The following is a 24,250-nucleotide window of genomic DNA, read 5'->3' as shown; positions in this document are numbered from 1 at the left end:
GGGCAAACCGATACAGGAGGGGGTCGGAGGGAGACACAGAGAGTGTGATTTCGGGTTTCTTTGTTGGGGGGCATGTTGGTGTCAAAAGTGAACGAAAATGCGTTGGAGAATAAAAAAAAGAGAAGGATGTGGACAGAGGCTGGCAACAGGGAGACAGGACAGAATGCTGCATTAACTGGTGCTGAGAGTCAGCAGTTTGCGGCCCCCTGACTAAAGCTCCTGTCTTTTGTTCATCAGTGCCGTGGCTTTAGTCCCAGCCCAACGGGGCCTTGTTATCGGGCTTAGTGAGAAACAGCTATCAGGGCTTCTGTCAGACAGAGCTCAACAGCTCCCACAATATAATTAAAAGAAAAACACATTCCCTCACTCGTAGTCACAAACAGGCCCGGACAGGCATCACTGCCAGCACACCTCTGCACTTCCTTCACTGCCACTGATTCTCAGACTGAAGAGGCAAAGGCCTACATTCATGAAAGACAAGCTGTCAAAAGATATACAGGACAATATGCATGATTGTGGTTATTTTGAAATGGATAGATCCGGTCCTGATTGGTGAAAACAGCATCCCAGTTATGCAATATACAAAAAAGACCAACATTAGTTTACATGTTAAAGACTAGATCTAGAAGTTTGACACACTACATGCAGTAATTGTTTTTCTTTAAAAAAGCAGTGTGCTGGGTTTTGATACTTTTAAAAAGAGTAATTATTATGGAAATATATTTTAAAGTGCAAAATGAATGTAACATTTTCAGACACTTAATTGTATGTTATTTACAATTACATTAAAATGTGTTATATTTTAAATTTATATTAAATGCAGTTCGTTGAACTTAAGAGACCTTTCTTGACCTACTTAAGTAGGATTTAAGTACAGTGCATCATTGTATGTAACTTTCTACTTGAATATATTTTTAAAATGTAAATTATTCCTGTGATCAAAGCTGAATTCTCAGTGTCACTACTCCAGTCTAATGATGCTGAAAATTCAGCTTTTCATCACAGGAATAAATTACATTTTAAAATATATTAAAATAGGGAACAGTTATTTTAAATAGTAATAATGTTTCAAAATTTTATTGTCTGTTTTTATTTTAAAATGCAGACTTGTTGAGCATAAGGGACCCAAAAAAAACGTAATTATTACAAAACGGTAGTTTATATAATTTAAATGCAGTTAGCTGAACTTAAGACAGCTTTCTTGACCCACTTAAGTTGGATTTAAGTACAGTACATCTTTGTATGTATTTTCACATTTACTTCTATTGTCTTTGAAATATGGTTAAATTGTACTGCTGGATGTACTGACAACCATTTATGGTACACTAAAAATATGTCATACATTATGTATAAGGAGTTAAAAAAATTTAATGATGACATTGCAATTGATTACATTTAAGATATATTAACTTGAAATGTAATTTTAAGTAATATTCAGTTAAAATTTCAAATTAATTAAGATTTGAAACCACTACAGGGGCACATTCAATTCAGTTAAGCACACTTATTTACTTTTTTTCACAATGTAAAGCATGACCTCTTGTATATTATTGCCCAATTATTACAACTTAATTTTTGATGTTTATAACTGGAACAATATGTTGTGTGGTAATAGTGGGTTTCTTCACCCAAGGCAAAACTAAAGCAATTTTGAAACAGTCCATAAATGCACATGTGGCAGATTATAAACCAACAGCCTCCCACTTAAACCATTTTCTGGATGAAGCTGCTTGAATAATTTCACACATTAGAACCACAGACTTCAGGCTAATTGTATTTCATTTTAGCTATGGTGTTTGTAAACATATTTATAATTCATGCTCAGTGAATAATACTATCTTTAAAATGCACGACTACCTTGTACAACAACTTAATCTACTTTTTTTTTTTTGGAGTAAAGGCCTCAGTAAGAGCTGTATACATCAGCCTAATTAATAAATGCCATAAAACTTAATCATTCTACCGTGTTGAACTCAAAAGCCTTTAAACTATACTAAAAATACTTTATCTGCTGTGCAGACCACAAACACATGATATCTTTTGACCAGAAAGCATGCTGTTTAACTATTCAAATCAAGATTATTCATGAACAGGATCTGAATCAAAGGGTTATTTATAGAATTGCTCTACTTTGATGAAAGCAAGTCAATCAGTGGACTGTCTTTATAGCCTTCACCTGTAAACTAAAGCTCACTCACTAACAAAAGATCCAAATGTTTCAGCAGCACAAGGACTAAATACAGCAAATGCGTTGTTTTATAAGGACAATTTATTTACAGTGGCAATGGCATAGAGACATACAAAAAGTAAAATGTTCCCTACAAAACCTAACTCACAATTGTTTTGTATTACAATATGACAAAAAAAAAAAAAAATTCAGATTGGTATTATGTTCTTCCAGTAAATGGTTTTAAACATAATCAGGTGTTTATCCAAAAACAGCTACTTCCATGTCTTCATAAAAGCTGACTTCCGGGCCATTCTCATTAGGCATCCTGAAATGAAAGATCAGAAAGAAATATGAAATCAGACAGGTTAATTATGAATACTAATAAGTAATGAAGTACACTACAGGTCAAAAGTTTAATATGTTTACCAAGGCTGCGTTTATTTGATAACAAATACAGTATATACAGTAATATTGTGCAATATTATTACAATTTAAAAGACCTGTTCTCTTTATTTGAATATATTTTTAAAATGTTAATTATTCCTGATATACAAAGCTGAATTTTCAGCATCACTACTCCAGTCTTATGATGCTGGAAATTCAGCTTTTCATCACAGGAATAAATTTCATTTTAAAAATATATTCAAGTAGAGAACAGTTATTTTAAATTGGAGCAATATTTCTGAATTTTATTGTATTTTTGATCAAATAAATGCAGACTTGGTGAGCATAAGAGACTTCTTTAAAAAAAATCTTAATTATTCCAAACAGGTAGTGTATATCATTTATCAAAAGTATTATAAAAGTATCAAGATCAATTAGGCTGCCAGTTTAGATTAGAATCTCCTATAGCGTCATTCTGAGGATGTATGACCACATCACACCTCCACCCATCTTCCCCGGGGGGTACACACACCCACTCTCTCCAGAACACACAAACACAAACTAATGCTGTCCGGATGCTAATTAAAGTACAAGAGAGTTCACAGTCACACAGACAGAAAGCTACAGTCTCTTAATAAAATACTGTAGATGCCGAAATGGTTGAGAACCCAAATTAAACCCCAAGCTGTGAGCTAGAAGCATTGTACCCTTGAGTAATCAAGTTTTATCAAAACAGTTTTGCTTAATATTTTTGCATATTGATTTGCTGCTCAAGAAACATTTCAATGTTGAGGACAGTTGTGCTGCTTAATATTTTTATGGAAACCAGAATATTTTAACGAATAGATGGTTCAAAAGAGTATAATTTATTTGAAATAGAAATCTTTTGTAACATTATAAATGTCTTTAATGGCACTTTTGATTAATTTAATGCATCCTGAATAAAAGTGTTATTTTTTTAACTTACCCCAAACTTTTGAAAGATAACATGGTTTCCACAAACATATGAAGCAGCACAACTGTTTCAACATTGATGATAATAAAATAAGAATAAAATCAGCATATTAGAATGATTTCTGAAGGATCATGTGACACTGAAGACTGGAGTAATGATGCTGAAAATTCAACATAAACATCACAGGAATAAATTACATTTTAAAATATATTCACATAGAAAACAGTTATTTAATACTGTCTGTAATAATATTTCAGAACATTACTGTTTTTACAGTATTTTTTTTTTCATGAAATAAATGCAGCCTTGGTGAACCTTGGTGAAAAGACTTCTTTCAAAAACATCTAAAACTCTTTTGAACTTTAAACCAGAAATAGTCTCATAGTAGTACTAGTGCTTTTTTTGAAGCAGACAGCAAAGAAGCTGATGAATCCTGTGATCTCGTGGAGGTCCAAAAGTCTCAATGAAATCACACAGCAGTCATTTTTAGATGTTACAGCCAACTTAAGGAGGAGGGTAACATGCTCGTCTTGTGTATAAACACAGGACGTCCCTGCAGTGACCCTCAGCCTCACAGACACACCCTGACTGACCACGTACAGAGAATCATGCATCTGAAGCCTTAACATGCACCCTTTCAACCATTTAAAACTTGACTGAAATGATATGATGAAAGATGTAGCATCAACCTCTCTGAGCAATACTCAGAGTTCAAATGATTACATTTAGGCTATAATTTCCCTGTGAAAAAAAAGCACTTTAAAATAATTTTAAAAGAGTATTAAATAATATAAAAGAATATACTGTACTAAATCAAGAACTGAATGTAATGTTACTTGCATTTAACAATGTTTTATAGTTTAAATTTACATTTATTCATTTTGCAGACGCTTTTATCCAAAGAATTTGGGGAATACATCAAGCGATTCATCTTCAGAAGGCAAACAGATGCAGGAAGTGCTTGTAATACCATTTCAAGCATTGTTCAAATAAGTACAAGCTAGACTGGGATTAAGTAAAGAGATTTTAAAGTTTATTTATTTTTTTTAGGATGAAGTGTGATGGTGACAAAAGAGATGAGTCTGGGAATTGTCAGGGAAAATGATATTAAATTAGTTGACATAAAGAGCACTTTTTTATCCTCTTAAGTATGACTTCAACACATCTTTGTATGTAATTTAATAATAACCTTTATTGTCTTTGAAATATTGTTAGCATACTTGCGAAAATACTGTTATGGTTTCACTGAAAACTGTATGTCATGTTTTCAGTATATATGTGTAATTACACATTTGTAATGATAAAATTACAATTTCGTTAATTTAAAATATATTAACTTTACAAGAAATACCAAATAACACACTACAGGTTAAATTATTATCAAGTACTTTACATGTGCTTTAGTGTGTTAGTCAACGCATCAAAACAAGACTAATAAAATATTATTACAAAAGGGACATTATTACAAAGTGCACTTTTTAAAATTCTTACTCTCTTTAAGTACACTTAAGTTGACTTTTATTTTCTTATATTACATAATCTGCAGGTGTTCTTAAAAATGTACTTTTAGGTAGCAAAGTACACTACAAGTGCACATTCAAGCGCACTTCTTTTTCACAAAGGTAGCATACTCTGAAAAGAGCTTTGTCGCAATAAATGGTATGTAGAATATTAAAATGTCTATATAAAAAAAATCTATATAGTACCAATTATCAAGTGCTAAACTCATTGATCTGAACTGTTATTGTAACAGACACGCAGGTGTCAGATTTGTGGTTTACATACTGCCCTCTGGTGTAAAGTTATATACAGGACAAAAGAAGATTATAAATCTTGAACTGCATATATGTTTTAACATTAGTAGAAGCAGAAATATCGACTAGGCTGGAGATATGATAGTCAATTATGAATGACCTTGGAGTCGTTCATACCCAATGCAGGAATGAAAAACGCGTATATATCTATAAATCATGTCTTATTGTATATCGAGAGAACACTCGCCACCATCTTCACAGCTCTCTGTTACACTCCACCTCCACAGCACTGTTCCGATTAATCCCGCCCTCGATGAGCGACTTCTTAACTGTCCAATCACAGACTACTCATAACATACATTTGCCAATCGTACACAAGGAGGCGTGGCCTGTTTTAATACGGGTGAGAAAATAACGCAAGGTCCATGAGAGAGGAAGGTTAAAAATAGATAAAATAATTAAATGCTTGAAATTGTTTTTGTAGATAAATTAATAGTGCCTACGTTTTTGTACAAAACGAACATTTAAAGAGATGTTGAAACAGAATTGAAAAGAATTTAAGGTGGAGTGGATGGTGAAGCAGGTGGATGAGACTAAAAAATCAGATCGCTAACATAAGAAATAAACCACATTTATTTATTTATTTATTTACAATCTGACCAGCTTCAAGAAACGGCTAAAGACACATCTTTATTTGACCCTCTAACTCTAGGACTCTCTATTCTAATTCTATTTTATCTATTTATTTTCTTATTTTTCATTAAAAAAACATGACCCTTTAAGACTCTGTTTGTTTTCTAACGCCTTGTTTTCTATATAAAAAACTCTAAAACCAGCTTTCTCTTTTATTTATCTAATTTTTATTCGTTTTCTTTTTATCTATCTATCTATCTATCTATCTATCTATCTATCTATCTATCTATCTATCTATCTATCTATCATTGCTCTTTTGTTGATTCTGATTGCTTCCATTGTCCTCACTTGTAATTTGCTTTGGATAAAAGTGTTTGCTAAATGACTAAATGTAAATTTATGTGATATGAAAGAATAAATCAATCAGAAGAATTAACATTTTACATCGCAACTGAGATAATATGTTATCAAACGCAGAGAAAAGTAATTAAGAAAAGAGTGCGTGTGTGTTCTTCTGATCTGACGTGTTTTCATGGCATGTGTTAAACATGTTGTCCCTCCTAAACCATCTGAAATAACACGTGCCTTTATACAAGCATTGTGTGATGGACGTTCAGGAGAAGCCATAATTATTTTCAGAATCACATACAAATTCTATGCTACGACAAGAATGTAAAATAACTTAGAAATGACTAGAAAAAAGTTGCCCAAGTGTTTCTTTATTTGAGACAGTTTACACTTTCATAAAACACGCAGCTCCCGAAACAAAGAGATGTCAAATGTAAAATGAACTTAATTTGAAAAGAAACTCCCTTGAAAATGCTTTAAGGTTCACAGGCAATGAAGTGTGCGTAATTTAAAAAAATAAAAGTTTAAAACCGACTCACACATCCCTCATCTCTACTCACTGTTCCTCTTTATAATGATGAACATGTCTGGCAATGACTCTTTTACACGAATGCCAAGACATTTTCACTTCCATATTAACAGACCTAATAAAAAACCCACACACTTCACAATTTCTCACCTTGCTAGTCATGAAGAAAAAAAACATGTGTGTGGTGTGAGTGCATTAAAACAGTCAAGAGCTGCTGGCAACAAATGTGTTCAGACACGTTCATGACAATAGACTGGTTATTAAATCCTGCTTCTGCGAGAAGTCAGATCTGATTTTTTAAAACATGAATACTGTTGAGATGATTTTTAAATCACTTTAGGAAGAGAAAGCAGCTATGAACAACACATTGAATCAATGAAAATACGATCTCTCCTGAAAAACCATGTTAGAAATAATCAACAGGAAAGTGTTTCTGTTAACAGGTATTGCATTGCATTGTCATTTAAAATACATTTTGTGCAAAATCTATGCAACTGGTCAGAGGTGAGCGTGACATCATCATCATTGAGTGCAAAAGTAGCTCATGGAAAGATGGCCAGGGAAGCTGGTATTTTAGAGTATATGCCCTGAAACCATCCCCCAGCAAATGCAACACTCTCTCCAGCGTGAAGGCACAAAGCCTGGTCTAGCACACGTCTCTGCGGTTGGTTCTGTGGTTGATGTCGGTGCTGTACGGAGAGTCCCAGTCTCTCTCGAACACTGCCTGCAGCTGCTCCTGGACTGTGGAGGTTGTGGACCGAGCCCAAGTCTGGTTCACCACTAATGCAGATCCAGCGGTGTTCACAAAGTAGTCACCTGACCAGTTAGACGTGCCTGGAAAGTACGAAGGCAGTAAGTATAGCAACAGGATAATATTCAACTATAGACACATTTTCTGATCGTTCAGGTCTTCAGAAGATAAGGTGTGAAGGGTTCAGAGATTAGTGCTGTCAAACGATTAATCGTATCCAAAATAAACGGTTTTGTTTACATAATACGTGTGTATATTTAATATGAATATATAAATACAAACAAATGCATGCAAATATTTAAGAAAAATATGTTTGTTATATATTAAATAAAATATAAGATTATAAATATATCAATTTATATACATGTAAATATTTTCAAAATATATACTGTGTGTGTGTGTGTGTATTTATATATACATAGTAAATATACACAGTACACATACATATATTATGTAAATGAAAACTTTGATTTTGGGTGCGATTAATCGTTTGACAGCACTAGTTCAGATGTTTTAGAAATGCAATAAGAAGAACAGAATGTAAAAACGAAAAGTAGTACCTATGTAAGCAACTCTATCTGTGACCATGTACTTGTTGTGGTTGACTCTGGCATAGGGAATTTGTTTCTGTTGAGGGGTGGCAGGCACAGTAAAAATTCTCTGTGAAAGAAAAAAATGGTTAGTTTTAATGTATTGCAGACATACTAAGCTTTTTTATTTAGCAAGGACATATAAAACTGATCTGAAAGTGAAAGTTAAGACATTGATGTTACAGATTTCTATTCATCAAAAATCCTGAAACAATGTAAAAACATTTTACAATTTAGTGTATTTTTCATCAAATAAATGCAGACTTGGTGGCTTCTTTCAAAAACATTTGAAAAATCTTACCATCCGCAAACCTCAATGAGACTTTGTATGCGATGTGCATAAATGCAAGGCAACCTTATCATGTGCTCTGAGGTAATATATATAATAAATATCACACAACCTGTCAAATACTTAAAGAGCACCTCTGGTGGCACTCACCACTTGAATGTCCAGCTTGCTCTTGTCCTGTAAGGAAGCTAGCGAATGGAGGAAAGGGAACATGATGGGGTTGGTATTCTCCCAACAGCTGATCAGCAGACGCACTCGAACATTACGCTCATAAGCCACGCTCCGCAGCTGGGTATCAATATCTGCCCAGTACCTGCGGGGAATCACGGAGAGCAAGGGTTAAATGTGATGGGCATTACAGAGTTAAACTTTAAAGGTTCAAAATGTGCAATGTTCAGACAGCTCCATGCAGACCGAGACCATTTTGCTCCTGTGAACTTCTAAGTGATCTAATTGGTCCTTTATCGCCTCACTTGGACTGGGAGAGCAAAAATGCTAAACAGCAGGGTTATTTTCATTAACTACAGCTAAAAATTTTTTTCCATCACTTGAAATAAACATTAACTGAAATAAAATTAAACAAAAAAAAATATTTTAGCTAATTGGCAAAATGAAAGTTATAATTTATTTTAGTTTAAATTGAAGTACTAGAATAGCAAAGTACAAAGATAAACTAAAAATAACTTTGCAACACTTTATTTTAAGGTGTCCTTGTTACACACGTTACGTGTAATTACTATAGTATTAGCACAAAATTATGCATAATTACATGCAATAACCCTAAACATAACCCTATAGTAAATACATGTTGTGAATTAATACTACTCAGTACTTAAATGTATAATTACACTGTAACAAGGACACCTTAAAACAAAGTGCAACCAATAACTAAAGCTGAAGTACTAAAATAAAAAATTAAAACTTAATTAAAACTATAGACATATTAAAAAGAAACTAAAAAAAAGACAACCCCACCTAAACTAGAACTGAAAGAGCTAAAAATGAAATCAAATTCAAAATATTAACAATATTAATAAATATTAAATATAATAGTATATCAATGACACTAAAAACTTTGTTGCATTGTATATGTGTATGCTAATAAAAAAATTTTAGATGCAAGAAATCTTTTTGGGAATGGGGAGGAACTTTTGAGCTTCCTCATGATATGCTAATTAAACAAAATGGTTAAAAAAAAGCCTATGATAAGCAGATTTCATCATGAAGACAGGTGGCTTTAGGCTGCTTGGTTGTGAATGCATGAAGGAGGAGGACCTTTTGTGGCTGGAGAACTCTATAGTGGGGAGATAGTCCATCACAGCGATGTAGACGAACTGCTGGGCATCAGCAATCACGCTGAGGATAGACTGCAGGTCTGGAGTCCGGCCCTCGGCGCACAGTGAAGGAGGAGAGCTCTGTGAGAGAGAGCAAAACTTCCTCAATAATGCCAAACAAAACTGGAAACAGCTCAGTAAACACCACCAGAACAAGGAACAACAAAAGCCACAAAAATTCCAATGGCCCTGACAGAAACGCTCAGTGTTACATTCAGTTTTGTCTTTGCTTTACTCCCTTTCATGATCGAGCTGAGTTTATTCAGTGTTTGCCGGATCTCTCTTACTGATAGATAGACGCTGGTGTCAGTCCCATTGAGTGACAGCTGCATGGGTGTGTCCTTGTTGTACAGGGTGGAGTATTTTTTGGGCCAGTGTGCAGGAACGGTCTTGGTCTGATTCAGGTACCAATAAGCCTCGAAGATCTTCCCAAGATCCTCAGCAAGACAGCTGCAGTCATACACAACCGCACCCAACTCCTTCACCTGAGCATTAATCAACATATCAGACACATAAAACATACACAATACTACAGAGGTCCCACAGAGATGAGAAATATATGGAGTATTGGTGATATTTCTGGGTGGATTCTATGTGGTAAAAAGTCTGAATACTTAGAAAAGTATTAGCACATCTCTCCTCCTGTATTAAAATGTTTATGCGGGTCTGTAAGATTTTTCATGTTTTTTTTTGTTGTTTTTTTCACCAAAGCTGCCTTTAGTTCATAAAAATACAGTAAACTGTGAAATATTATTACAATTGTACTCCATTCTTCAATATAACATAATCATTAAAAAAACCTGAGTATGGGTTACACGTTATTTTCACTTTCACTATACTCCAGTCTTCAGTGTCACATGATCCTTCAGAAATCATTATGACAATATGCTTAATTAAAAAAAAAACTTTTATCACCACAAACACTTGTGCTGCTTAATAGTTTCATGAAAATCGTGATGCATTTAGTTTTTTTTTCAGGATTTGTGATGGATAAATGTTTTTTTTAAAAACAGCATTTATTTGAAATTACATTACATTATAAATATTTGTAAAGCTTTTATTTAGCAAGGATGCCTTAAATCAATCAAAAGTCAATAATTTCTTAAAAAAACATACACTTTTTAATGGTAGTCTAACTTATTTCTACTATATGAGAGATGTAGGAGTAGGTGAGGAAGCATAAATTCCCAAACACTGATATCAAACCATGTGGCATTTAAAGGTTATAGGCCATAATCCTTAAAAAAAAAAAAGACTGACCTGTGTTAGTGACCTCCAGTCCATATTGGCGCTTCCTATGTAAATGTGCTTCTTATCTACAATCCAGAATTTAGTATGCAGCACACCTGATGTCAGCTCTCGCATATTCACCATCCGCACATCAGCTCCTGCAGGAAAAAGCCATTGTTTAATATCGGTGCTTATATACTTGGTTATTTTTAAGCTGTCAAGCTGACTAACCAGAATCAATCAGGGAATTAATGTCATCCATAGGTTTTTCCTCTGATGGTTTATCGACTGCAATTCGGACAGAGACTTTCCCCGAGAGCTGCCCTAGTTCCTCCAGAATCTGCTCACCCTAGAATGAACAGATCACTTGGGTAAGAGTCACTAACACAGCCTATTATACGCTGAGAAGTCAGTAGACGTCACATCCAAACCTGCTTAGCTGTGTCCTCGTGTGTGTGCGTGTCGTTATTGGTGAGAGTCCAGTAGAAGGAGGCGATGTCCAGACTGGTTTGAGCACCAGATATAAGGTTGAGCCAGGCTTCATATATGGACTGATGAGTGGTTGAGGAGTTAAACACAAGTCCCTCAGGAATACTCTCCACTAAAACAATCCTGTAAATGACACACATGGGCAACAAATCCATAGATGCAGACTTCATTGAAAGTGCAGATGTGAAACTGTGTGCTATGGTTAACCTCGTTTACCAGTAGACCACTCCAAAACACAAAGAAAAGTGTGACAGAATGATAAGTGTCCCCTAGGTGGGCGTCTACCTGCAGGGATCAGTACAGGTTTCTCTGATTAGAAGACGCTCCTGCTGTCCAGATGATTTTGAGGAGGAGGAGGAGGAGGATGTTGCCATGGGAACAAGCAGGGTTTGGAGTGACAGGAGTATCAACAATATTGTGGTTATACAGGTGAGGAAGATCAGACACCTGTAATACTAAACAGAGATTGATACGTTCAAAATTCCTGGGCAACGATACAGATATAAGAGATAACGTACAGTTACTGGTCATCATTACCAAAACAAACTCTAACAACAGTTATCATTCATACAGTATGATGAACATTATCCAGCTCATTACACATACACTTATTAAAGCAATAAGCCACAAGAAGCCGTGGTTTACAGTGAATTTATAACCGGTTATACATAAATATATAGCTGTTATAAATTCACTGTAATCCATGGCTTCACGGGGCTTACTGCTTTTATAAAACGGTTATTCCATATACATAATACGGTTTCACAAAATAAAACAGAGCAAATAAATTGTAATGATATTAATAAAAACAGTATTCCTCCACCAAACAATGTAGTTCCTCAGAATCAGCTGTGGTTGCAACAAAGTGGTTGCCTAGAAAGAGATAAACGTAAACAAAGGTGTTTGTTTGTAGAGTAATTCACTACAGCTTCGAACGTGGCTCAACCAATCAGAATCAAGGACCGGAACTACATTTACATTTAGTTATTTAGCAGACGCTTTTATCCAAAGCGACTTACAAATTTTATAAAAAATAATTGGACATGTTAAATGATTTGAACTGAAATTATTTTATCACATCAGAAGAAAAAGACTATAGAGTGAAAAATGACCTAACGTGTAAATAACAGTAGTTATACAAAATATATATTGGCACCAAATCTGTTACTGGTTGATATTAGAGATTTCTTTTGATTTATCAGTATCAATACTGGACATACATCAGCTGATAATGGATATTGAAGTGTCCTAAGATTTTCTGAAATGAGTCCCACATCGGCTGTTAATTTCTGTAACCTTTTTAATGAAATCAAAAAGAAAGCATTTAGAATTTTAAAAGCATTTTAATGGAAGCATTTAGATCTTTTTTATGTGTAAACTGATCTATTTCAACATCATTTTTAAAGCAAATCTTATAAAAACCTATACATTTATTAGTATAATTTATATAAGTTAAAACAAAGAAAATATGAGAATGTATCACGGATTTAATTGCTGGCCATCTAGTGAAAAAAATCTAAATAACTTGACTTCATATCAGGTCAAAATCATCTTATGATGCTATCCCTGTGCAATAATTCTAGATTTTAAGCTTTGAAAATATACATTTGTATGTTTAGACAATATCTGACTATTATAATGTCAATTTTTTTTTCAATCATTTTGAGGAGTCATTTTTAAAGTCTGTATAAGAGTGTGTGAATCTTTCACTCTGAATGTTTTACAGTCTCACCTCTTCATTTCTGTGCGTGTTTATTCAACATTGTGGCCGATGCATACATTTTATTCAAGATATATAATTTTTACATGCAGATTACATTTAACTTTAACTTTCAAATCTGCTCTCATCTGAAGTTGATCTTTAAAAACACCAATAAAGGAATAATCTTTAAGCTATTTTTTCCACATTGTACATTACGAAGACATGAGGCCTAAATTCAGTTGTAGCATTTAAAACAGGATCAGGATAGATTGATTTAATACCTTTTGTGAGCCCAGATGTGTTTCTCCTCTGCTTAGCTCCTCATCAACCATCTTGATCCAGACACAAAAATAAAAAGTTTTTGGTTATTTAAACACAGCGTCTTAAGTTTGCACATTAAAACCACCAGATAACTCTTAAACAATAAGTACATTTAAAGAGCGTAGAATAATTACAATCAATTCTAAATTGAAGAAATCAGTTATCATGTGTAACACACCTTTCCGTATGATATATCTGACTTCATTGTGTCGAGGTTCACCAGCACATCAGGAGGAAATACAAATCCTAAAAAATTAAACATGAGTCAGTGTTGCTCTGTGTTCATGTAAGCATGTAAACTGGATGGTGAACATTTGTGTGCAGTTCATTATTCTGTCTCCTGTGTCCAGCACTTCTATCAGACTGAACAGCCGGGGACTGACACACGAGTCTTGTGATCCCTGAAAATCTCGCATCTGATTTAAAAGTGGAAGTGTTTCTGAAGACGCAAGGAAAATGAAGAAATGTTGATGTGTTGAGTGTGGTGAACACAGGTCACGTGACTGAGCTTCCCGATAGTAACGTGATCTAGTTATGCGTTTTCTGTAATAGTTTGCGTAATCTTGTTGACAGGAGGAAAAGCAGTTTCATTTAACACACTCATAGCGTACAAATCAACGTGTGAATTGCTTAATTATGTCTAATCAATTTTCACAGTCAATTATAATGGTTAACCCCATAAACCTAAGCCTTTCAAAGGCCCTTAAGTTACTAGCATGATCAAAACTTTGCTGAAAAACCTGTTGCACACAATCTACTACATGCATTCATAGTTCACACTTTTGTAGCAAGTAAAATGTATTTTAGCATAATTCTAAAAACATCCACCTTCAGCTCGTGGTTCATGAGATTACTTGCATGATTTTTATAAAGTAAACAGCTTTTATATTGCTAGTAATATTTCAAGATGAACAATTATTGGACTGAAGTAACTTAGGTTTATTTGATTATCCAAGTGTTTTTTTTTTTTTGAAAAATCATGTTAAAATATATCAAATATGATCTATCAGGATTTTGAGGAATGTTTATTTGTCCATCTCTCAATCATCATTGTATTGCATTGCATTATATTTTGCATTTTACAAATATTTAATCATAAAACTAAGCATTTTAAATCATTTAAATAAGGCACATTATTTTGAGATAAAGAGTGACAACTGATATGTATATCCATTTCATGTCAAAATAAAAATCTTACTTTTTGACCATAAATAACAACTACACTAAACTGAGCTCCATATTCTTACTATATCACACTATATGAGACATAAAATCCTAATTTATCAAATATGATATTCAAAAAAAAAGGTTATTTTATATATTGACTAATAGTAAAATAAACTGTTTACATTATTATTGTTTACATTATTTACATGTCAGGATTTACAGGGTTAATAAGGAAGAAGAAACAAAGTTTGAAACTTTAAATTCTTAACAAGTTGCTTTAAAAAAAAAGAAAAGAAAGAAAGAATATGTTTCACTCTTTCATAACTGTGGGTAAATGAGATCATGGTCTCTTGTGCAAAATGAGTCCTCCTCACATGAGTCTTATCATGTCCACTAAGAAGTCCTGAAGATACTTCTATCATATCAAAAACACATAGTATCTGTGCAACCTTGAAATGACAATTTGGCCTATAAAGAAAGTGAAACGACAGGAGGGTGAGTAACATTTCTGGGTGAAATATTCTTTTAGCTAAGATCTGTGAAGGCCATCTAAAAAATTACAAATGCACTGCAACATTGTATACTGGCATATAATGTAACCTGTATCTCTAACCCTAGTGAGCTGTTGTTTACCGAGATACCTATGATGATAGCCTACCCCAAAATGCCGTCTAGATAGGCAGCTTACTATTGTTTGACACATAGCCATGGTCTAATTTTGCTTCCGTGAGTGTAGTGTACATACAGTTAAGCACACATCTAGTTGCTGCATACTGAATGCGCACACACACAACCTCTATCAACACACAGCCTTTGACTAGTTTAAGAAAGTGTTAAGAAAAGGTTTATTAAATGAAGAACATACCTGAGCTCTAACAGCTCTCAAAGCAAACCATCCCGTCTGACGCACAACGTGCTCTGTTTACAGACGAAGACAAGTGCTCTCTGTGAACAGTAACGAGGTGAGATCTGCGAAAACAACGAGCACAGTTCTTCTGTCCTTCTTGAGCTGCTACTAGTAGCGAGTGCACTAGTGTGTGGGGCTCGCAGGAGTCACGTGATCACTTTTACGTAACCTATGGGGGAAAGCTGTGATCGTGACGTAGGCTGTAAGCGTTCACTACAGTTTGATCAAGGTTATGTGGAAGAACACGGTCTTCTTATGGCTCAAGGAACCAGAAACAATAGGACATCGCCATCGGTTTTATTGTTATTTCACGCGTTACTATCAGATTATTTTTTCACTAACCTCTGGTCATGATTAATTCTGCTGTGCTTTATTTATTTATTTATTTATTTATGTAGCACATGATATTATTTAGTACATTTCAAGTAGACCTACATAAAAGCAACACCGACTATGGCTAAACTATGTTGCTGTAAGTGTTTTTTTTTTTTTTTTTTTTTTTTTTTAAATACATTATGACTAGTAAATCGAGATATACTATTTCATGTAAATTAATTATAATGAATTTATTGTAATTATAACACATTTTTGTCAATTTACACGAATGTCTTTGGTTTGTATATTTGTTTAGATAGATAGATAGATAGATAGATAGATAGTTTGATTTATAGATTGATTGAACGTAGTAATCTCTTAAATTGGTGAATAGCTAGCTCATGTTAGCAGCAAAAGTTGCCAATACAGGTGCTGGTCATATAATTAGAATATCATCAAAAAGTTTATTTATTTCACTAATTCCATTCAAAAAGTGAAACTTGTATATTATATTCATTCATTACACACAGACTGATATATTTCAAATGTTTATTTCTTTTCATTTTGATGATTATAACTGACAACTAAGGAAAATCCCAAATTCAGTGTCTCAGAAAATTTAAATATTATTTATGACCTATACAAAGAAAGAATTTTTAGAAATCTTGGCCAACTGAAAAGTATGAACATGAAAAGTATGAGCATGTACAGCACTCAATACTTAGTTTGGGGCTCCTTTTGCCTGAATTACTGCAGCAATGTGGTGTGGCATGGAGTCGATCAGTCTGTGGCACTGCTCAGGTGTTATGAGAGCCCAGGTTACTCTGAGAGTGGCCTTCAGCTCTTCTGCATTCTTGGGTCTGGCATATCGCATCTTCCTTTTCACAATACCCCATAGATTTTCTGTGGGGTTAAGGTCAGGCGAGTTTGCTGGCCAATTAAGAACAGGGATACCATGGTCCTTAAACCATGTACTGGAAGCTTTGGCACTGTGTGCAGGTGCCAAGTGCTGTTGGAAAATGAAATCTGCATCTCCATAAAGCTGGTCAGCAGCAGGAAGCATGAAGTGCACTAAAACTTCCTGGTATACGGCTGCGTTGACATTGGACCTCAGAAAACACAGTGGACCAACACCAGCAGATGACATGGCACTGCAAACCATCACTGACTGTGGAAACTTTACACTGGACCTCAAGCAACGTGGATTGTGTGCCTCTCCTCTCTTCCTCCAGACTCTGGGACCATGATATCCAAAGGAAATGCAAAATTTACTTTCATCAGAGAACATAACTTTGGACCACTCAGCAGCAGTCCAGTCCTTTTTGTCTTTAGCCCAGGTGAGACGATTCTGATGCTGTCTGTTGTTCAAGAGTGGCTTGACACAAGGAATACGACAGCTGAAACCCATGTCTTGCATACGTCTGTGCGTAGTTGTTCTTGAAGCACTGACTCCAGCTGCAGTCTACTTTTTGTGAATCTCCCCCACATATTTGAATGGGTTTTGTTTCACAATCCTCTCCAGGGTGCGGTTATCCCTATTGCTTGTACGCTTTTTTCTATCACATCTTTTCCTTCCCTTCGCCTCTCTATTAATGTGCTTGGACACAGAGCTCTGTGAACAGCCAGCCTCTTTTGCAATGACCTTTTGTGTCTTGCCCTCCTTGTGCAAGGTGTCTATGGTCGTCTTTTGGACAACTGTCAAGTCAGCAGTCTTCCCCATGATTGTGTAGCCTACAGAACTAGACAGAGAGACCATTTAAAGGCCTTTGCAGGTGTTTTGAGTTAATTAGCTGATTAGAGTGTGGCACCAGGAGTCTTTAATACTGAACCTGTTCTCAATATTCTAATTTTCTGAGATACTGAATTTGGGATTTTCCTTAGTTGTCAGTTATAATTATCAAAATTAAAAGAAATAAACATTTGAAATATATCTGTCTGTGTGTAATGAATGAATATTATATACAAGTTTCACTTTTTGAATGGAATTAGTGAAATAAATCAACTTTTTGATGATATTCTAATTATATGACCAGCACCTGTATGTAGCCTATGCCAAAATAATGAAAAATACTATATTGTATTTAAAATGAATAATGGTTTAAGTAAATTAATCATATTAATTTACCTTTAAAGAAACACTTTTGACGAATCTGGACCATAAAAAAAAATAAAAGGAAAAAAATAAAAGAAAGAAAATGCTCTACTCTTGGTATAACACAATCAACAGGTGAAGGTCTGTTCATGATGTTATGTGTGTTTTCTCCACCGGAGGGCGATATGGGACTACATTTCATTTGTAGACTAACATTGCGCACGCAGCGTGATGGTGATAACTCTGAATTTAGTTTATGATGACAAAATAATGCGGTGAGGTGAGAGCAAATGTTTAATTATTTATTCACGTTAATCTCTGGAGACAGCTCCTTTAAATGATACTTCATCATAATAGTGGCAGACAGAACTATCCACGGTGCCACATGCAGGCTATGAAATACACTCTAAGAAACCTAATTTATGGAGATTAATTCAATAATATTATATTTGTTAATGCTCAAACTGAAAGACTCAGGACTGAATTAACTGTAAGGCTGGCCTGGTAAATAAATTTTCCTCAATATTTTAAGTCACGAATTTTGAATTAGGCTATATATATATCCTTGGGAGAAGTCACATTATAGGCTGCACAAAATTAGCATAATTAATAAAATGAACAAACATGCGAACATGTCGCTGTTCTGCGCGCTCAGACCGGTCTGTCTGCCCTCGGGCTGCACGTCAGTTATGGGAGAGTCAGGAACCTGTCGCCTGTCCAGGATGCAGTCAGGTGTCTACCCTAAAAAAAATAAAACCCGCACGTTACTGCACTGACATTAACGGATGAGCTGAACATTTAGGCCTTCAGCTAACAGGGAACGCTCTCAGAATAGCTATTGGCGAACGTTCAGTTACGTTAATAGAACGTTCGGTCTTTTGCACAAACATGTTATTTATAGCCTACATTGTTCATAAAACATTTTTATCTGAAACGTTTAAGTTTTGTACATACGTCTAATGTGTGTGTGTGTATGTGTGTGTTATTTATTTTTATTTATTTATTTATTTGTACATTATTAGGCCACTACTTGTTTAGAAAAACATTCAAAGTAACGTTTCTATAATGTCTGCAAAATGATAAAATGGAACGTTCCCTGAATATTCTTTCTTAACGTTCACATAACCGAGAAAATATGTTTTTAAACCATTATGAAAACATTCAAAAATAATCTTCTCGTAACTTTATTGGAACATAAAATTCTTAAATTATTTTTGATAGTTATTTTATAATTTGTAATGATTATAATTATTTTATAATTATATTTAAGTTCTTAAAATATATTTTTAATAAGCTGGGATGTCCCTTTTCTTTTTCTGTTAGCATTTTTTAATGTCCGTTCCTTAGCTCCTTGAAAGAGAATAAACTTATGTTTAACAAAAGCATTTTGTCCGAAATATATTTATCAAATGATTTCCTATAAAAAATAAAAATGAATCATGTAGTAGATCACAATAATGACCAACCACCAACAACAAGAACACACTGCTACATCTTTATGACCCCACATCCTCCTTTAATTAGATACTGTCATGTACTGTTCATATATTCCTGCGATTTTTCCCATTATTCATAGACATACATATGAATAGCCTATATAAATATTATTTTCTATACATATTAATTTTTAAATAATCAATCTCTGTCTTATAATTGGCTGTGCTGTACAGGGATGTAGGTTGTTGTCTTTGCGGTTGTTACTGCTGTAAGTTAACCATCTCACGTCTGTTTGTATCAGAGCGAACGGTGTGTGTACATTACAACAGGTTTCTTCATTAGCATGCAAGCAGTCCCTCACAGAGGCGGATTTACAAGAACTGAAGATTAAGAACACCGTCACAAAAGCTATGTCTGATGTCTGCATTTTAAACACAAAATTGAACATTTTATTACTTGTTCTTATGAAAATGTGAGCAGTTGTGATATTTAAACTCCCTTTGACCATGTCAGGACTGTTTATCCCACACGCTGTCTTTTAATACCGTATACGTCACAATGCCTGTGTCCTCCTTTATTCTCAGCTCTCGCTCACCTGTACACATCATAAACCCAGGTTAGTCATTTCCCACCTGCCCATTTGCTTTTACCTGTTCTAAAATGAAACCTGTGTTGTAAACCTGCCTCTCATAACCCCACAAAACATATGCAATTTCCTGCCAGATGAAAGGAGACTTTAAAAACTTTTTATTGGCAAATAAGTCCCCCTCCACCCTGCCACTGAAAATCTCCTTCACACAGAAATCTCCACTTTATTTAGTGGAGAGAGAATGAAAACAGGCCAGTATTTGCTCTCTGGCGCTGTATCTCTGATAAATGTCACCTGTATGCTCTCATTCATCCACAATAGAGACTGGAATATTTGTGGTCGGGTGAAATGAACGTGAAAAGCACACACACACACACACACACACACACACACACACACACACACACACACACACACACACACACACACACACACACACACAAGCTGGTGTAAATGTTGACTGAGAGCGATTGGAGGCATGTATTGTCATATGTGTGCGCCTCGGGAAACTCTTCAACTTTGCCTGTTTGTCTTTGGTCGTTTTTTTTTTTTTTTCTGCCAGGATCAAGGAATAGAGAGAAACGTATGACCACCCAAACACGGAAGTAACCAGGACACACCCGGAGTCATAAACTGTGGCAAGGGGCCAAACCTTTGGATCATACACAGATAGAGAAACAATACCTGAAGCACAATTCCTGGTAAATGAGCAATAGTACAAAAGGAAGGAGTAATAAACACAACAGTGGAAGATTGAAAGAATGATGGGTTTACTCCCCATCTGACATGGTTTACTATAGTAAAAAACAAACCGTCCGGACGGTAATCAAGGCTTTTAAGTGACCTAAATACTGTTTCAGATACACAGTTACACTAGCCGTAGAAACCCTCTCATAATAATAGTTCATAATATAACTTTTATTAATAATTTATTTTATATAATTTTAAAAACATTTGCTATAATATTCATATAATATAATTTAACTGTTCATTTTCTGAGTCTGAGCATCGTATCACATATTTCACTCATCTTTTGAAACGTGTGGTGAATGTAACAAGCCTGCGTTTTTGTTCTGAAATACTCCGTGAAATAACCTGCACGTCAGGTTGGTGTATTGGCCACCTGCATCATCTCTGACCAGGATGTGGTTTGTGATCCCGAGGCTCGGAGCCGTCCATTGTCAAAGTCACATAGTGTGGAAAGGCTCCAGACACAACCTGTACACACCCGCCTCTGACAAACCTCGCCCCTTTCCAATACAGATGTATCCCGGCCTACAGTCCGGTTCTCACGGTCAAACATCAGCATCACTCCAACCACAGTTACACTGAATGATCTGGTGCTTAAAAGAACTTACAATCCTTTTTTAGTCTTTGATAAACCATTACCTCTTGATGCTTAGTATACTGAATTGAATTATAATGAAATGACTACAAATGAAGCTGACAAATTGAAAACCTGAAGACAGCTATGATTTGTTTCTCTTATTGCACTATACCAGGGATTCACAAACTTTTTTGTCAGCCAAACCCCTTTGACCTAACATTGTTTGAGATATTAATTGAATATTTCAATTGCATAATTTAATATAATAATAATTTAAAAACACGTTCACGTGTTCATTGTTCTCTGATGCTGATTAATGGTCACACGACTTGCAGGTAAACAAATAAAACAGTTCAGTGTTTTTGGTTATTATTTACTTTAGATTCAAAAATGATTTATTTAAATGTTATATTTTTATGATTTATCTGCTCACTATTTTTTTTTATTGAACTTAATGACATTTATTTAAAGTAAAAACTGATACATTTGCAGATAAACCCATATTATTGTTATGAAACCAAATTATAATGACTTGAATAAAGCTAAATTGCATTAAGACTTATAGCTTAAAAACCTGATGTCAGCTGTGATAACCTAGTAAAACTTTTCAAGAAGGTCCCATTAGTTAACATTAACTAGCATTAACTAACTAATTGTTTGATCTCTGTTAACATTAGTTAGTAAAAAAACAACTGTTCATTGTCCAAAAATGGAACTGAATTGAACTTGGTTTACAACTTTAAATTTTCTAATCCATTATATATATATATATATATATATATATATATATATATATATATATATATATATATATATATATATATATATATATATATATATTAAACTGAATTGATTTGAATCTAATTATACTGAATTGAACTGAAATCAGTTGAATTGACTCACAGTCTTATTGCGAATTGCAATTGGCTTTAGAGCTGCGTTCAGTCCTGTATAACCTGACTGTGTTTTCTGACCGAATATTGTCGAGGTCATCAGTGTGGGCCTGCTGATCTCAGTATGAGTGAGTGAAAGAAACAGAGAGCAAGAAAGCAAGAGAGGGAACGAGGATCTAAACAGTTTGTTCACCCGGGTGAAGGCTAGGAGATCAAGGTGGGTCACTGTGGAGGAGGGGATCAGGGGTACAGAGTATCATCATAAAACTCTCTATAAATTATAGCACAGGCATAAGTAACTCATTACCCCACCTGGTCGAACAAGGACGGTGTGCGGGAAGAGGTGGACTGGCAGGAACCTGCTTATTGATCCGGTCTTCAGTGTGTGACCCACTCACACTCCATGACACAGTGTGATAAGCCATGATTGAGCAACAGAACTGTGCAGACTTCAAAAACCTGCAGAGTTCAATTGAAATTAAGGTGGAATCAATGTTAAATGCTCACAATACACACATTTAAAGTCAGATTTCAAAGGTCAGACAGACCTACCACAGCCATCACATGCATTATCAAACTGAACAACAGCTCCAGTTGTGCTGAAAACATGTTATAGCTAAACTTGTGTGTCCGAGCAACAGCATGCCAACATACAGCGCAATAGTGCTTTGGGCGACCTGAGATTGAATCTTGGCTCATCTATCTATCTATCTATCTATCTATCTATCTATCTATCTATCTATCTATCTATCTATCTATCTATCTATCTATCTATCTATCTATCTATCTATCTACTCTATCTATCTATCTATCTATCTATCTATCTATCTATCTATCTATCTATCTATCTATCCATCCATCCATCCATCCATCCACCCACCCATCCACCCATCCATCCATCCATCCATCAGCCTGATTCTTTTAAATATATAACTAATATATATGTTCAAAATGTGATTGTAGATGTGGTGGGACTTTTCACAAATTTCAGAAAAATTACAAAAATAATGTTTTTTTTTTTTCTGTGATTGATGTATGCTTACTACCGTACAATGAAAAACAAATTTAAAAACAATGAAATAAATGTAAAATGTAATTCATTTTGTTTGTTTGTTTTCAGGATCATGGACATGATTCCACTCTTATCATAAAATCGAATTAACAATTTCCAAACCATACGTTTCTGAAAAAAAAATAATAATAATAATATGAAAGTGTGTTTTAAGAAATATCTTATCTATATAAAGACTAACAGGGCCAAAAGTGCCTTAAAACACCCTTTAATTAATGTTTAATTTTCTTAATATTTTTGTAATGCAGTAACTATTTCATGCTAAGTCATGCTAGTGATCATAGTCATGGCTCAGTGGGTTGCAGGCACTTATAGCTTTGCATCTAGCCTAATGTTTTTCCGTTTAGCCCTCTTATCTGCTTAAAAGTGATGTATAATTTTTTCACTGTTAAAATACTTCTCCAATCTCCAGTCCTACAGCTCTGTAGTGTAAAAGGCACGTAGAAGTAGGCCGGATATGTTATATGCGGATGAATCTAGGCTCGTCTCTTAGTAACAACAGGTTATTGATATCTGTGCAACACCTCCTCCAGTCCTCCCTCTGTTTTGTGGTTGTTCTCTTTACCCCATCTCCCGGTCATGTCTAGTCTTATCAGCTGCTGTCCTTGGCCCCCACACCTGTAACAGAGGGCCACAACTCAGCACAGGCTACTGATTAACCAGCATTTCCTCCTGCACAACAGACACAGCTGAGTTTGGCCATCGGTCCGGTCCTTGGCCGTACAGTGGTTACGGGCTTTGGGTCAGAGAGCAGCTGCCAAAACCAACACAATCTCATGACAATACGTAATATATTATGTTTTAGCGAATTTTTTGGTTATTTTGTATGTATTTGCTCCAATGACTGTTATGTTTAGAGGTGGGGCTTCATGCAAACATTTCTTTTTAAGTTTATCTTTACTGAATTTGAACTGGAGTATGTTTTACAAGAAAATACTATTTCAGTCTTTCTACTTCAAAATTGCATGTTTA

The 24,250-nt window shown here is 34.8% G+C and overlaps 1 protein-coding gene across 2 annotated transcripts; it reads right to left on the bottom strand.

Annotated features, from left to right (window-relative positions):
- Nucleotides 1–6,599: 6,599 nt before the first annotated feature.
- Nucleotides 6,600–15,690, bottom strand: LOC109108912 (5'-3' exonuclease PLD3-like). Of its 2 annotated transcripts, none has more exons than XM_019122021.2 (12): nt 15,512–15,690; nt 13,658–13,725; nt 13,440–13,490; nt 11,742–11,911; nt 11,399–11,579; nt 11,199–11,316; nt 10,998–11,125; nt 10,025–10,222; nt 9,679–9,818; nt 8,554–8,716; nt 8,085–8,184; nt 6,600–7,607 (listed from the first exon to the last, which is right to left on the bottom strand). In XM_019122021.2, exons 2-12 carry the CDS (start codon nt 13,682–13,684, stop codon nt 7,420–7,422), a joined length of 1,464 nt encoding a protein of 487 aa, XP_018977566.1. In that variant the 5' UTR covers nt 13,685–13,725; nt 15,512–15,690; the 3' UTR covers nt 6,600–7,419. The 2 variants fall into 2 exon arrangements, with proteins under 2 accessions (XP_018977566.1, XP_042599425.1); XM_042743491.1 differs by lacking the exon at nt 15,512–15,690 and adding an exon at nt 12,280–12,329.
- Nucleotides 15,691–24,250: the final 8,560 nt, after the last annotated feature.

This window comes from Cyprinus carpio, chromosome B18, assembly GCF_018340385.1.
Source record: "Cyprinus carpio isolate SPL01 chromosome B18, ASM1834038v1, whole genome shotgun sequence".
Lineage (NCBI taxonomy): Eukaryota > Metazoa > Chordata > Actinopteri > Cypriniformes > Cyprinidae > Cyprinus > Cyprinus carpio.
This window is presented reverse-complemented; position numbering and strand designations above follow the sequence as displayed.